The sequence below is a fragment of the Amphibalanus amphitrite genome, unplaced genomic scaffold (genome assembly GCF_019059575.1).
Source record: "Amphibalanus amphitrite isolate SeventyFive unplaced genomic scaffold, NRLGWU_Aamphi_draft 000139F_arrow, whole genome shotgun sequence".
In the NCBI taxonomy this organism is placed as follows: Eukaryota; Metazoa; Arthropoda; class Thecostraca; order Balanomorpha; family Balanidae; genus Amphibalanus; species Amphibalanus amphitrite.
Window position 1 is genome coordinate 596,283 of NW_024881634.1, and position 16,869 is coordinate 613,151.

Here is a 16,869-nt window from a genome sequence, read left to right on the forward strand (position 1 = left end):
TTTATGATGATCGCTAAAGGAAGCCATATGATCAGAACATCTTTTTAAAGTGAATGGAATTACAACATTATTTCATGCATTTTATCCGCTATTTTTTAAACAGCAGATTTAACCGAAGTGATCTTATAACCCTACATTCCTGCACCTTTTTTATTTATCAATTCAATTTCTTTTAGTGTGAACTATTGGTGGATCTACGAGTAAAAGTTGGGGCAAAAAGTTAACATTAAGTTATCAAAACTTCGATGGGAATTTTGAAAACGAGTCCCACCAGAACCACTCTCGTCACCACCAGTGGTATTCGAGATTAATTTTGAAATACAATCCAGAAATGTGCGTTCGGCGTAAGCAGTTTAGCATTAAGTAGGTATAGCCATACACTAGATACCTATCTTTACAAATAAATTGTTTTTTATACTGCTTGCAACATAACGTACTCGAAAACTTGTCATGAACTGTTATTTTACCTACATTTAGGTACAATAACAGTTCATGACAAGTTTTCGAGTACAGTTATGTTGCAAGCAGTATAAAAAACAATTTATTTGTAAAGATAGGTAGTGTATGGCTGTACCTATACTTAATGCTAAACTATATTCTTATTGTATATTCCTTTACGTATTTTTGCACATATTTTCAGAACGATTTTACGAGGATTGTAAATACCTATTCACAGAAAATAATAAATATAACAAAATGTGTACAATTGTAAATTGAAAGGAACTCAGCACAACCGTATTTTGCCTTAGAGTAACACATGGGATCAGATTTAGTAGAAATGAAGCGATATGGAACTAAAATGGTCTTAGCTTTGCGCTATCATTGAGCGTAAGATTTCCACCACTGGTGACAGATGTCACACCACCGACACCAGTCACACCACTGACCAACTCTGGTCACAACACCACCGACTGCAATAACACCAACTGACTTCACTCACAACACTGACCGTAACCAGTGACTGAATCCAGTTACAGCACTGACCGACTCCAGTTATACCACTGACCAACCCTGGTCATATCACCGACTCCAATCACAGCACCGACCGACCGACTCCATTTTTACCACCTGAGTCACAACACCACCGACTCCAATCACTCCATCACCACCAACTCCACAAAACAAACTACTATAATCACAGCACCATGTCTCCAATCACAACATGGTAACGGCCCGATGACAGCGCCCTGGGACCGCCCCCCACCGACTCCAGCGAGTGTGCCCTGGGACCGGCCGCGGCGCCACCCCCGGGCCCGGCCCGGCCCGCCTCTGCACCGACGGTGTCCGCGCCAGACTGGCAGTCATCTACCCAAACAAACGCCGCCGGCCGGGGGGCATATAGAGCAAATAAACCGAGCGACAGGTGACTGGGGAACAAGCGGGCCGACCTGCGCGGCCCACAGGTAAATATAGAGCGCTGCGGTACCCACCGGGAGGCCAGGGGGCGGCGCGGCCAGCGCGGCGCTCCTGCACCGGGTGCGCCGCCGTGCCGCCGCCCGAGCTCCAGCTGCGCCGCACAGGGGACGGTGTGCTGCCGCCGGACACGGGCAGCGGCGGCGACAGCAGGCCGCCGGCGGACACGAACTGGGCCGTCCGCTCGGCCGAACTCTGAGCACTCACTGCCGGCGGGGACGGCGGTCCGCGGCTCCGCGGCGCCGCCGAGTACCGCTCCGGCTCGCCGGCTCCGTAACCCATGGCAGCGCCCAGCGTGCCGGCCACCGCCAGCAGGCCGAAGCCGCGCCTCTTCTTCCGTTTGGCGGTGCCCGAGACGGTGGTGGCGGCGCGCGGCTTCCGGCGCTCCTTCAGGCCCCAGAGGCCGCGGCGGCGGGCGGAGCGCGGCTCGGCGCCAAACGGACTGGCGCCCGTCAGCGGAGAGCTCTCCTCCAGCGGCGAGCTGGCCAGGAACGGAGAGGCGCCCTCCAGCGGCGACGAGGCCGCGAAGGCGCGCAGCTCGGCCCGCGACGACCGAGAGCCGGAGCTGTGCCGCGAGCGGCGGCCATCCTCCGAGGCCTGTCGCCGCCGCCGCCAGCCCACATCGCCCCCGCCGCCGACCGCGCCGCGCTTCCGCCGGAAGAGGCTGGCAGAGCCGTACTTGCCAGCCTTGGTCCTGGGACGGCCGACGCCTACGTCACTGCGGTCGCCGCGCAGCCCCGAGCGTCGCATGGCGCCGCGCGCGCACGCGCCAGAGAGAGCGCAGCCGGCGCTCGCCTGTCGCCACCGGCGCCACAGCCAGCAGGCTCGTCTGTCAGTCTCTCCTCGTCCACGCAACACAACAGCACAGGTGGTTGGGCGTCGTCAGGACGCGTCACTCGAGCTGCGAGCACAGCAGCCAGTGTGCGCACACGGGTCCGGGGGCGACGCCGACACTGGCGCGGCCGTCCGCTAAAAATACCCGGACAGCCACCGCCGGGGGCGCGCAGCTCGCACAGCCCGGCAGTGCCAGCGGCGCCGGCCACAGCCATCACTCTCACTTTGTCGCATGCGTTCGGTGCGACACTCCATCACAGGCGCACCGGCCGCGAAATTTATGTGCTCTCTGACCCGACTGGTGCTGATGCCGGGAGGGGGCGTGCTGATGGTTCGATTGCCACGTATAACTTCCATTGACGTCAGAGGAGAGTGGAGCGAGTCGTCGCCGCGAATACCGCACATAGCTGGCGTTCCGGGGCTGATGGACAAACGTCTGCAATCTGCGGCTGCTGACGGAAGCAGCTACCGGGCCGGTCTGGGGCATGATGCACATCATCACTCAAGGGCCACACGGGCACTTGGGAACGTCAGCCTGCATGTCATCGTCCCTGCCCAGTCGCTGGCTCGTCCTGGACCTTGTTTTGATCCATTATCGGCCTTTTTTGTCCATCCTTCTCTAATCTCCAGTCTTTTCAACGAACGGTTGTTAAGTGCTTGCTGTCGCTCTCGCTCCGCCTCTCTTTCCTCTCTTTGGTCGTTGATCCGTAGTCGTTAGTGTGTCTGTGGTCCTTAATCGCTCTGCCGTTCAATTTCCCCTCCTGTCACGCTATTGTGCTTTCTCGGCCACTACTTGGCCATTCTCTGACCACTTTCAGCTGATGCTCGGTCATAAATCTTGTACTCTCCTCCGTTATTCTCCCTTGTTTTGTCCAGGCAGTTTCAAGTCTGCGTTCTAAGACAATCACCTCTTCCTGTCGGTCCTTTGACTTTCGCGACACCAGCCTTACTCCTCAGCATGTCCTCTACCTTACATTGCCCGGCACGCGTATTAGTAAAGTAATCTTGGGCACGCGGGCCTCAGCTGCCCGCAGATATCAAGCTGTCATACGAGTCTGTCATATTTCTGGCCGAGACGGAGGGCCACCGCGACTCAGCGACCATATTCAGCAGGCTCTGTCATATCCGTCCATCACGTCTGTATAACGGACATTTATTAATTACCCACCAAAATTCTGAGGCAGAAACCATGATATAACCGAAATAGTTCATTACGATTTAATGCATTGGAATTGGTCGCAGGGCGATGAACCGAATACCGATCACATTGAATTAATGAGTTGAATAGCACAATTCGTCACAGCAGTCCTGACCATTTTCAGCAAGGTCTCGGTCGTGTGAAGATGGAGCTTTTCAATGTCAGAGCGGGCATTTGAAGTGATCGACCGCGTTTGTTGTCAACTGGCGGTCCAATCGGTTGTGACAGCACTGCTGATTCAGAACAGGCTTTAGTGTCAGGATTAAACCAATTCCATCGGCATAACCTTTCCCGAAACCAATCAGGATTTTGTGGATTATGCTCTACGCGACCATGTTTTGTAGTCCTTCGTGGTATTTTAGTGATCGATGAGCGTGCATTATCTATGTGTTTACATGCTACGGGCGCCGTTGTTGGCAACGACTTAGTTGGACCACCGTTGTCGCGTGTTTGCGCGGACTGCGGCGGTCGAAGTGCAGCTAATGGGTGTCTTCCTCCGGCCGTGTAAATGGAGCGTGGCCCAGCGGCGGGCACCGACCGGCGATAGCCTGATCGCCCGCCGACCAGCGTCGTTTACCGACTGGCCAGAGGTCCCTTGGGTGCACTGTCCGCTCATCTGTCTCCCCCTCCCCTGTCCTCGGGCTCCGTAAACGACTTCCCCATAGGTGTCGATTTGTATACTTTTGGGGGTGCCCGGGCACCCCCAATGCTGAGTTGGGCACCCCCCAAGGTGCTCTGGGCACCCCCAACCAAAGTTGGTACTGGCATCACTATCACGGTTCTTTGAGCGCATTATTATTATTTTTTAATTTCCTTCCGTACATAAGAATGCGTTGTAAAAAAAATGTGACGCGATTTTTTTTTTGCTTTGTTTATACCAGAGTCAAGGCAGCAGCATTTGGTAGCCATCGTCGCATTCGTACCGCGTCAATGGGGCGGTGTTTCACGGCCGGTAGTAGCGTGCTGAAAGCACACGTGTCAAATTGGGTTTCCATGGAGACGTTGACAAACTCGGACCCTCCAACATAATAGACCCCGCGTTCGATGTCTCTCGGACGACGAAGATTCTATGTCGTCCGGCCAATCCCGTTCAAGGTCAGCGGGGGCTCGGCTGCGGTTGTGGAACGTGATTGGCCGGACGGCGTAGAATCTTCGTCGTCAGAGAGACATCGAACGCGGGGAGAGTTTTCGGTTCCGGACGTCCTTGAGTTTTGTTTTGAGTGGCGGGGCTTGGGCGGGGCAGTCTTTTGGTCCGAAAGGCGACAGATCATGGTTTAACCTGGGATTCTGCCTCTGGTGAGAAAGAACTTAAGAAGCATGGACATCAGAAGGTTTTTTACCAAAAGAGTAAGTCATTGGTGTGATATACGACTGCATGATTATTGCTTAGGATTGCATACGATGGCATGATAGGTATTGCCTCTGGCTCTTCTTCCGTTGTTTTATAGTCTAAGAGGCTCTTCTATTTATACTAACCAGAAGAGGCCCCTAGAACTGATGGTCTAACAGGCCCTTCTATTTATACTAGCCAGATGAGGCCCATGATACTGATTGTCTGAGAAGCCCTTCTATTCAAACTAGGCAGATGAGGCCCCTGAGAATGATAGTCCGAAGAGCATGCGGCGGCAACTGGCCGTGGCCATATTTCGACTCGGTAGGGCCCCACAGAGCTCATGAGAGCACCTCAAGGGCTCCTAAGTAGACACGCTTATCCCCATAAGGGTGCCGCGCCGGCTTCTGAAGGCTCCTTGTAGGCATCTAAAGGGCCCTTTCCGGCCTCTAACGGCTCCACCCGCCTGTGATGGCTCCACACCAGTGTTAATGAGCGCCACACAGCGGCGCCTTTGAGGGTCATACTAGTGTCTCTTAGGGCCCTATATCGGTGGCTCTGGGGGCCCCACACCGGCGCCTCTGTGGGCCACCTCACCTGTGTATCTCAAGGCTCTATAGGTATATCTGAAGGACCCACACCGACACCTCTGAGGGTCCCACACGGCACACCAGTATCTCGGAGCTCTGAAGGCCCCACACCGGTGACTCTGATTACTCACCGGCTCCTGAGAGCACCATGTTGATGTCTAACGGCTCCACAAGGCCACTGAAGGCACCACACAAGCTCTCACTGAGCTCTAATGTCCATGTACCGGCCTCTGAGGGATTTAAGCCAGCGCATTCATAGCTCCACACCAGCAATTGTAAGGGCTTCACACTGAAGTATCTGAGGGTTCCACACCGGTGTCTCTAAGGGCCACATACCGGCATCTCTGAGGGCCCCATACCGGCGTCTCCGAGGGTCCACATCTGGCGGGCACCCATCAGCGACTGAAGGTCCCACACTGTCGACTCTGAGAGCCCCATCTGCGTCTGGGAGCAACATGCCGTCTCTAAGAACCACAGCGGCCCCTCCGTACGAAAGATGGGCGCCTGCATGCCAAATGGGAGCGGTTCTGAGACAGTAGGGCACCTACGTGCAATAGAGGGGCGCCTATGAAGCCCATAGGGGCGCCTCAATGCGAAAGAGGGGTGCCTCTGAGGCCTACATATATGGGCGTCCACATGCAATAGAGGTCTGCGACTGCAATTGATCAATGCCATGGGGGTGCATTCATAAGAAACAGGGGCGCCGGCATGGCAAAGAGAGGCGCCTTCAAGTGTCCATAAAAGAGAGACGCCTATGATAAGCGCACATTGTATGCGACAACGGGGCGACTGTGGGACATAGGGATGAGTGATGACTGTACATAGGGCGCTTATATGCCAAAGAGGGCGCCTATGAAGCTAATGGGGGCACCTGGGAAACGAGGAAGACATTTGCGTAAGGGTTTTCAGGGGTCATGCGCCGTTTGCGGCAAATACATTCTAAAAAAATCGGAGGGGGAATAAGTTTTAAAAATGGTGCGGACTTTCCGCACTGTTCGCTTAAGTGGTTACGCCCCTGGGTACATCTGCCCGATCTCAGAAGCTAGATTTGGAGGTCATACTTGAAAGCAGCCAGCAGGACGAGGCAAAAGTTGGAGGCCCCTGAAAATAGGAGGTCCCCTGGAAAAGGAGGCCCCTTGACAGGATGGCCCACCCACTTTTCATGACGTTCCTACGCCCGTGCCGGGGGGGGGGCAGTGGGGGCAGCTTCCCCCCCCCCAACTCTGGGGCTGTGGGGGTGGTGCCCCTACAGCTTTTAGACGGAATACCACACTTTTTTTTGCAAATGTTTTCTTTTTTGTCGAAAAAGCCAAGGGATGAAAAATAAGTGGCCTAAAACCGGTGAGAAAACTAGATTTGGGGGTACCCTAGGTTGATCTTTATCTAAAAGTAGTTCCCGCGCCCCTGCTCTGGGCACCCCCAACCATTTTCACAAATCGACACCCTTAGTTCCCCCGCAGAGGTTGAGACGGTCGCCGAGCGCTGGACGGCAGAGAGCTGTTGCTCCTTGACCGGGCCGAGTGAAATATCACCTCACAGAGGCGTTGGCTGATCGATGGTCGCTCTGCAGGCTGCAGCAGTGAGCGGCCGTCTGTCCGCCCGAGCCGGCAGCCGCCGATATTAGCTCGGCCCGCCCAACACCATACAATGGGCGATCGCATCGGTGTACTGCTGTTGGAAATGGGCCGATCGTGAATGCGATATACCTAATTTGGTTTTTGCAGCTTGTTAGCTCAACATTAATAAATAAGGAGTTCCGTTGATAGCTACATGTCCGTCTTTTGTTTTTCAGTGCACAAAAAAACACAATGAAAATATAATTATGTTTTGATGGAACATGCCAGCATCGCACTTGGAAAGGAAATGGGCTGGCGCATATAAGAGGACTGAAAATACCCTATCATTCCACATATGACATAATCAGCCACTATTCTTTAGCCATTGATTCTCCATCATCCGGCCGACTTTCACAAGCAACGGTGTGGATGTCATAGCGCTTAGTAACCACGCTTAATGTCTTCCTACAGACGGTATTTTTCTTTTACTTTCTTTTGAGAGAGGAGCTAAGAATAGGCGGAACGGATGCATCGACTCCCACAGTCGTAAATACCCCCTGTTACCGGCCACTGAGCACACAAAGGCGACGTGCCTGTGCACGGGTACGTGCCTATGGCGTCTGTTAGCCACGACTCGTTCACGGAGTCGCCACGTGCGACCCGAGCAGCTGTGATGGCCGGAGACACGTACAGCCGTCGTGACGTGCCTCGTTACCACGCCCACCTCACGCCACGCCCACCACACTGGCGGGTAGGGCTCTGTGCTACTGCCAGAACTCAGAGTGACACAGATGTATACAATACTTCTGAGAGTAACATCTGACTTCAGAGAGATGGAAGCGTCAACCCATGATCGTGGGAGTTTCAAAGATAACACTGAGGAGACCATGCCGCTTTCAGATCGGGCGAGCCGTCTCCAAACATTTGTCGGAATCAGAGGCAGATGAGGGCCCACAGAGTGACATCGTTTGCTGCAATCGATAAACGGGATCCCTGGAGAATATGCACACTTCTGCTACTTCTGATAATGTTTCCCACTTCTCAGTCTGCCCGGAAAGAACGGACCTCCTCCGTGATTCACTCCGAACATTCTGTGATTTCATGACAGTTCGCGAATCGAGCAGAATAAATGCCGTGAGAAATGTAGGATACGACCTCATCGACATAAGCAAACATAAAATAAAATAGTTTTCAGCTAGCATCTAAAAGTACGGCAATAAAACGGGATCAGTCACCTTCAAACAAGCTGCCTGCGAATGTTTATGGGCAGAAACAACTTAACGATTTAATAATAAACTACCAAGTAAATGTAAACACATGGCTCAACATTGCACTATATGCGCACCCTCAAGGGTTCGTATATATAAAGGTTATACCCATGGGTGGAGAACCTACCCCGGCCACCCCGGCCGTGGCCGGGGTAACGTTCAGCCAACCCCGGCGCGGCCGGGGTAACTTTTTCACTCTTGTAATTCCTAAAAACTGTCTCCAAACGAGAAAAAGCTGAGTTCTACCTACAAAAGTGTTTCTCTTTACTCTTATCTACCTCTTTTAAGTTTTTGAAGATCTTTTAAGTTTTTGAAGATCTTTTAAGTTTTTGAAGATTTTTTTGGGACTTTTTGACAAAACATTTTCATCGCAGAGCCCGACAAGTTTGATCAAACATGCAAAATAAAACGATATTCAAGGGTCGTTATCGTAAGATGACGTTACAATAACATCACACAAGAAAACAGGTCTAGAGTCATATCAATGAGACAAAATGGGTAGCATTGAAGAAGTAGAAGAGCTGCGGGGGCTCGAGGCCCCTCAACTTGAATCACGCCAGGGTGGTGGCCCTATCGAAAACGTTGAGGCGAGAGGTAGAGTAGGCGTTATACGCCCTTTCAAACTCGGCTGCTGGGCTGCGTGGCGAGGAGTGGCAGCGCCGTTTCAAAGAACGCTAAACATAATAAGAGAAATTTCGTCATATTTTAGGCCAGCACAAAAATAAATCACCACACGACATTAAAAGTCAAATTTTCCCTTTCATAGCGTGTTTTCACAACTTTTCTCATAGCTCGTGATCTAGAGGAGCTAGAACACTGCAAACAAAACATTTGATAGCTATTTTAAGACTCGCTCGCGAGTGACATTTCAGGTGCAAGTGAAAACCAATCGCTTGGCTTCAAGAGGGCCACAACGGTCAAATTTAACATTTTTGTGTGAAAAAGGAAACTTTCGTCTTTTTAGGAAATACCCAAGCTCTGCAAATGATCCATGAACGCAGATTGTTAAATCATGGTTATCTAGCAAAATCGACCTGATGGCCTGATCCTAGGTGACTTGGGAGCGAAATTCAGAACCACGATGCGAAATTGATTTATTATAACTGAATTTATAATTTATAACTGCCTTAACTGAGTTTCACGCAAATGCTTGCCGCAGTTTCACCTACACACGTAAAAGCAACTGCATGGGGACTAAGGCTAGAAACGCCCCCGGCCCCCAACACCATTGTGAGACTTGAGGCGAGGTCACTTGATGTGACCTGTTGGCCTGACCTTGAATAACTGAGAAATAACTGAGAGTTAAAATGTTCATCATTCAGCAATCACAACATCCATTATTTCAATCAACAGAAAAGGGGTTTGTTGATAACCGTTTACAAATATTATTTGAGCATGCCGTCTTTTCCATGACTATCGGTCGCCGGCCGGGGTAACTTTTTCAAACATTGTCCACCCATGGTTATACCAGTTATACCTATACATTTTAATGACTTCAACGATCGTAGTTCGTACCATTTTATAAACAGTAAACACTCCTGCGATTTTACGATTAACGATACCAGTAAAACGCCTTTGGGCGAAGAACGAGCGAGCGAGATAGTGAGCCCTGCACGTGCGGAAGGGCGAGAGGGTACTTCCAACGGGCTTGTGCAAAGCATCCTTCTAACCGGTCGCTAGCGGTGTGTCAAATTTGAACGCAATCGGCCCGGCCGTTCCTGAGATCTGGAAGCGGCACTCTGCACGTGCGCACGTGCAAACGGGGTCCAAACTGACTTTTGCACGGCACCCTACTAACTGGTCCCCAACCGTGTGCCAAATTTGAGCGTAATCGGCCCAGCCGTTCTCGAGATCTGGAAGCGCTCCCTGCACGTGCGCACGTGCAGTAGCACCCTAACCGCAACACATGGGAATGCATTGCCTGGTGGGTGCCTACCTGTATGCTAAGTTTCAGCGAAATCGCCCCAGTAATTACCGAGTTATTAAAATGGGAACAAATTTGACACCTCTTATTGTTGTATTTTGCACGTGCACTGGGGGTGACCCACATGCATCGAGAGTATCCTATTTTTGGTAGAAGGGATGCTGCTACCCTACAAAAATTACCGCAAGTCAATCGCCCAAGCGGCTGCTGAGATATGAGCCTCTCAAAATCACTACTTTTGCAAAACAGCTTGAACACCCTTGACTTTTCACGTGGCACGTGCCACGACGGTCACTGAGGTGTATCAAAAGCAGTCAATTACGGGGTAGAAGGGATGGGGCTACCCAGCAAAAAAGACCGCAGGCCAATCGGTCCAGCGGTTGCTGAGATATAAGCCTCTCAAAAGCGTTACAGGCCGGGCCGGGCCGGGCCGCTCATACTGAGATTTTTCCGTTATATTGAAAAGACTCGCTTCGCTCGCTGCGCTCGCTCGCTCGTAATAAATATTCCCTACGTCTCTACGATTAACAATTTTAAAGAAGGCTGATTAATCAGTTCATTGATCAGTTTAATCTAAAGAAACTGATTAAATTGCAAAGAAGTGTTGCATTTTAATCAGTTAGGCAGGTGAAGCACTATACATATGTACCAGTAAAACGCCTTTTGGGCGAAGAACGAGCGAGCGAGATAGTGAGCCCTGCACGTGCGGAAGGGCGAGATGGTACTTCCAACGGGCTTGTGCAAAGCACCCTTCTAACCGGTCGCTAGCGGTGTGCCAAATTTGAACGCAATCGGCCCAGCCGTTCCTGAGATCTGGAAGCGGCATTCTGCACGTGCGCACGTGCAGTAGCACCCTAACCGCAACACATGGGAATGCTTCGCCTGGTGGGTGCCTACCTGTATGCCAAGTTTCAGCGAAATCGCCCCAGTAATTACCGAGTTACTGAAATGGGAACAAATTTGGCACCTCTTATTGTTGTATTTTGCACGCACAGTGGGGGTCACTCACATAGATCAAGAGCAGTGGCGTAGACAGGGGGGGGGGGGCCATGGGGGCCATGGCCCCCCCTTTCCGCCCAGCCGCCCAGATGGCGCCCCAGATTAGCGCCGACTAGGCTGATGCCGTTTTACAGAGGGACATGAATTAAAAAGCGATGTGCAGGCAGGGATCGAAGTCAATATCTCTTTAGGGGTGCCTGGACACCCAAATGTTCTCCAGGGCACCCCCGGACCTGAGCCCCCCAATGTTTAAGGGCGCCCCTCCGGAAACAAGAACAGGTATTCCGAACCCCCAGGGTCGATGGCGCCCCTGAAAGCCGCTGGCACCCACCTGAACGGAACAGTCGCCCCATTTAAGGTTGATTGCACCCCTCTGAAGTTCACAGCTGCCCCATTCGGCCCCATCCAAGGTCGATGGCGCCCCCTGAAACCACTGGCGCCCCTCTACATAAAGCACCCGCATTCTTCTCAAGATCACAGTCGCCCTATCCGAGATCAATAGCGCCCTCAAGAGAGCCACTAGCGCCCCCCTTGAGACTAAAGTCGTCCCGCTTGAGACTAAAGTCGCCCCATTCAAGCCCAATGACGCCCCTTCAGAGCGTCCGGTGCGCTTCTGAAGATCACAGTCGTCCTCATCCGAGGTCGCTGGCGCCCCTCAAAAGTCACTGGCGCCCATCTAAACGGAGATCACAGCTGCCTCATCTTAAGATCGATGGCAACCCTCTGAAACCAATAGCGCTCTTCTAGAGTACCCGGCGCCCCTCTGAAAATCATATTCGCCCCATCCGAGACAACGCCCCTTGAGACTACAGTCCCCCCACTCAAGTTCAAGGCGCCCCTCTAGAGCGTCCGGCGTCCTGCTGAAGGCAACAGCGGCCCCATCCATGCCCAATGGCGCCCCTCAACGCCCTTCTAAAGATCACAGTCGCCCCATCAATTCAAGGTCGCTGGCGCCCCTCCAGACTCCGGAGCCACTGGCGCCCACCTAAACCGGGACTTCAGTCGCCCCATCCTAAATCAATGGCGCCCCTTTGAAACCACTGGTGCCCCTCTGAAAATAACAGTCGAATCATCCGAGATCAATGGCGCCCCTTCAGAGCGTCCGACGCCCTACTGAAGGCAGCAGTGACGCCATCTAAGCATTACACCCCTCTAGATCACCCGGTGCCCTTCTGAAGATCACATTCGCCCTATCCGAGTTCGTTGGCGCCCTCCCCCCCCCCCGTCCACTGACGCCCATCTGAATGGAGACTTCAGTCGCCCCGCCCCATTCAAGATCGATAGCGCCCCCCCTTCCCCGAGACCACTGACGTTAGGTAGGTAATTATTTGACAATGGGGCTGCCTCATCGACACCAAGGACCCTTTTCAAGATGCAGCAGCCAGGCGGCGCCGAGCTGGGCTAGGATGTGCCAAGCGTTTCTTATAAGGCAGCCTCGTTAGTGCCACCCCTCGTTGCGATACCGCCCCTCAATGCGACGCCGCCCATTCACCGTACAATGCCACCCCTCAAGGCAAGTGCTGCCCCCCAGCGCATTGCCGCCCATTATTGTGATGCCGCCCCCGCCTAGCAGTGCGGTACCGCCCCAGCGTACGCCACACCGACGGAACGATCACTTTTGAAACTTTCAGAGATTGATAAGACTAACAATATGTATTAAATGTTTATCTCGGACTTTTGATATCCATGACCTAAGGTCAGGTCAATTTTGCGACTTCTCCATTAGGCATAAGTCAATTGGAGAAAATTGAAATGCGCCTCTTTTGGACGAATGTGGTTCAAAACCCTCTCAAACATCGGTTCATAGGTAAACATAACACACTGAATCGACAAAATGCACCTGTGACCCTTCTGTGTGCCCCTGAGGTCATCTCAGGTCATGAACGGTCACCAGCATTTCTTTGGCTATACCTTTTGAGAGACGTGCTAAAGCGGTGAAAACACGTCAGATGTGTTCAGCTCGACGATACGGATCGGGTGATATGCAGCATGACCCTGTCCGTCAAGGTCATGACCTTGACCTGAGGTCAAATTTTCAAAATGACCTTTCAATGTCAACGTATAGTTCATTCGATGCGTTTCGACGAGAGGAATACGATGCTGGCAAAATAAATGTCTTCACTGTCTTGAGTCAAGAGTTATTGCAGAAAACGATTTTAATAAAAACTGTTATTTTTGGAGTTGTTTCCCTCTGGAGGCTAGTGGCAGTCAGTCACTGGAGGCAGTCATGCATGTCCACAAGTAGGGGCTGCACGCACTAGACATCGAAGTGTAAAGGTGATGTGTGGAGAAAAAATCCAGAACGTATGTCAGCGTTCGGTCGCCTCTGACTGCAGTCGCTGCTGGTATGACAATGAGTTGGGATCTCATGGTGGATCTCATGGTCTTAAATGTTCAAGTCTTTCCTTTATTCCAATTTAGGCAATAAGTCGCAGCGTGTATCCTACATACGTGCGCTCTGAGATTCTAAACACGGCAACCCCGGTCGACCACAGGCTGCAGCCCACATGTCACTTCGGATCAGTGAGTGAGCCCGTATATTTTTCTTTCTTGCAAAGAATAAAGATTCTGCCTACCGATCAACGTATAGTTATTTTACCGTTTCGAATTCGCATGGATGCGTATTTGGAGAATAAAATGTCCATAGTAGAGATGTCAATCGGATACCAACTTTTTGGTATACCGATACCAAACCGATACCAACTTGGTATTTGGTATTTCAATCGTAATGTGTTTGGTATTTTGTTGGTATCATAAGCCCTCACTAATGTATTAGAGGCTAAGAAATCGGTAAAAAGTTGGTATTTCCCTCAGTTTCCCAAGTTGGTTTGGTTTCGGTATTCTCCCGTGGTTTTAGTTGGTATTTGGTTTGGTATCGGTATTCCGATTTTCCGTGATTGACATCACTAGTCCATAGCCTGAGCTCGTTTCCTATATCATGCTAAAAATTCATCTCTATATCATGCTAAAAATTCATCTAGATCAAGGTTTTTTGATAAAAAAAACACCAGGCTGCAAATTGCATTAATTGGATTTTATGAAAATCAGCGAAAGCTGGTTCTTATGTATTTTGCAACACCTAGTAAATCATGCATGAACATGACGTTACATTTTAGACTGACACCCCTGTCACTAGCTGACAATGGCGCCCCTCTCAAGGGAAAAAGTCGCCCCCTCGAGCACCATGGCCCCCCCTTTCGCTGATCTCTGGCTACGCCACTGATCAAGAGTATCCGACCTTTGGTAGAAGGGATGCAGCTACACTATAAAAATTACCGCAAGACAATCGCTCTAGCCGCTGCCGAGATATGAGCCTCTCAAAATCACTACTTATCACTACTTGGGCCGGGCCGGGCCGGGCCGCTCATACTGAGATTTTTCCGTTATATTGAAAAGACTTCGCTTCGCTCGCTGCGCTCGCTCGCTCGTAATCACAATCACCTCACGGTTTTCAACTGTTAGTTGTATGAGAAAAACGCTTTTAAATGCCCTCCTTACCAGTAGCGGCGGAACACTTTCAATTAAGGGGGGGGGGGGCACTGCCGAGTGCCGACTATTGGTCCCATTCTTTCCATGCAACGCCAATAGGGCTAATGTTAAAATGCCAAAATCAAAGGGGGGCACGGTGCCCCGGTGCCCTCCCCGTTCCGCCGCCTATGCTCCTTACAATGAAATGCAAAATGATGACATAATGAAATAATTATTAATTATTTAAGAATTATTGTTTCGTAGTTCTTATAATTCTTAATATCATTAAGAATAATTATTTCAATATGTTATCAATTGGTATTTCATTGTAGGTAAGGAGGCCATTTAAAAACGTTTTTTTCTCATACAACTTATTACCTTACATACAGCCAGCGCTAAAACAAGTTTTCAAATGTAGATGAATTTGTTTCCTATACCTATTTTTATATCTTAACGTTTTATATTTAAACGTTTAAAGTTTCAGCGAAGTAATTCTATTTGAACGTTTAAACACGGAAAACGTTCTATTTCACTCAAATTCATCGCCAACGAAGACGAATATGCGTGGCATGTTGGCATGCAATTTAATGAGTACCTGACTAAATGATACGCAATGAATATTGCTAGTTAATTAACCCTCGCCCGCACATAGGGGGTGGGGGTTGCCAGTTGCCACCCCCCCCCCCCCAGGCAGTCATTCTGCTCTGTACTCAACATTTTTGGAGCTATATATAGAAGCCTGATTTTTCGTATAGCTGCTCCTCTATCCTTTCTTGATGTCCACTGAAAATTTCAAGTTTCTGTGGTTTTTGGTTTCGGAGATATGACCTTGTTTTCAGGTCATGCCATGACCCAAATGACCAATTCTTAACATCTTGCGTTGGCTATGAGCCTTGTGAGCTTTTGACACCTTGCTTTCGGCCTTTTTTGCCAGTCTTACCTCCCACCTATCATGGAACATGTTGTTCGACGATGTACAGATGTCAAGGTCAGGGTCAAGGTCAACCTAGGTCATCTAAAATGATTGCGTTTTAGGCAAGCTGAATTTACTTTTCGTGAAGTTTTTTGACTGCATTTTTGGTGAAAGCTTCTCAGATCATGATTTCATGTAATATGGACACATAAACAATCGGTGCACACATCAGTATACACACAGACACACACAGACATACAAACACATATCATTGACCTTGACCTAACTTGACCTGAAATGACCTCAGCAGCAAAAACCTGGTCGGGTAGTGTGACAAAGAGGTTCTAGCTGGCTTGGCACCAGAAAACGGCATCGTCATCGGTATATGCTAAGCAGCGCACTTGATATCCAACGGTGACCCAAAACAGCAACATTTTTTAGTTTGACCTGACCTGGAAGGTCAATGACAGACCTGAGAAGGTAAAACTGGGTATCATTGGATTCGTCTCTTCCCAAAGAATCTTTTTGGTCCTTACCGCGAAGTTCTATCTCCAACAGGAACGCAATGGCGCGAGGGGAGGTGGCAACCACCCCCCCCCCCCCATGTGCGTTCTAGGATGGGAAAATGGCATGTGCGGGTGAGGGTTAACAAAAATTACACATTTCAAAACCCATTTACGCATGCAGGCAGACCGCCCTTGCTTCGTCAATCTGCAACTTCTAGCATTTTCAGCTTGTTTGATTTGAAATAATTTTGTACTTTATTTCTTGTTATAACAAACGATATGGCTTATAAATCTGACAGACGTTTGTCGGAGCAGCGACGAAAGTTTTACGACAAAACCAACCCACGTTTCGGAAATATTTCGGTAAAATCGGCTCCGCTAACAGCTAAACAGTGCCGCCGGATTCCCGGACCATTATGTCGGAGATGTTTACACCCGACTGACAGATGGTAAGCGATGAGAGAAGATGATACATCCTGGACGCTGGCACCGCACGCGCGGATGTTATTAGGGGCTGCGCCCGGCGAGCTGATGATCCTGTAATCAGGCCCGCCGTGCGGATGCCGCTGTCACTCAGGCATGTCTGCCGCCCTGGCGGCGCGCGGCCGCCGGCCAGACTCGTTCGCAGCTCGTCAGCGTCCGGGGTGACAGTCGCTGTCACAGACACGCCGCTGACGAGTCACATGACACACAGAAACACATAGAGACACAGACAGCCGGCGGCGCCAGCACCTACCTTCCTCGTCGCGGTCCCCCATGAGCGCACGCCGCGGACGTCCTGACCTGGCTACAAACTACTATGAGCGGTTCGCCACCGCCGACCCGCCACCGAGCAATGCGTCGTCGCGCCGGAGCCGGCCGTCTTCCGCG

General features: G+C 50.8%; 1 protein-coding gene across 3 annotated transcripts in view; it reads right to left on the reverse strand.

Moving 5' to 3' along the window:
• LOC122382443 (mechanosensory protein 2-like) overlaps window positions 1–16,838 on the reverse strand; it is a 36,879-nt gene extending 20,041 nt beyond the window's left edge. Inside the window, exon 1 of one of the 3 annotated variants that reach the window (XM_043367756.1) lies at window positions 16,736–16,838. In XM_043367756.1, the coding sequence (XP_043223691.1) occupies window positions 16,736–16,757 (22 nt within the window). In that variant the 5' untranslated portion in view covers window positions 16,758–16,838. The remainder of the gene's footprint in view (window positions 1–16,735) is intronic. The other 2 variants (XM_043367755.1, XM_043367754.1) reach the window with 2 other exon arrangements.
• Between the last annotated feature and the right edge of the window lie 31 nt (window positions 16,839–16,869).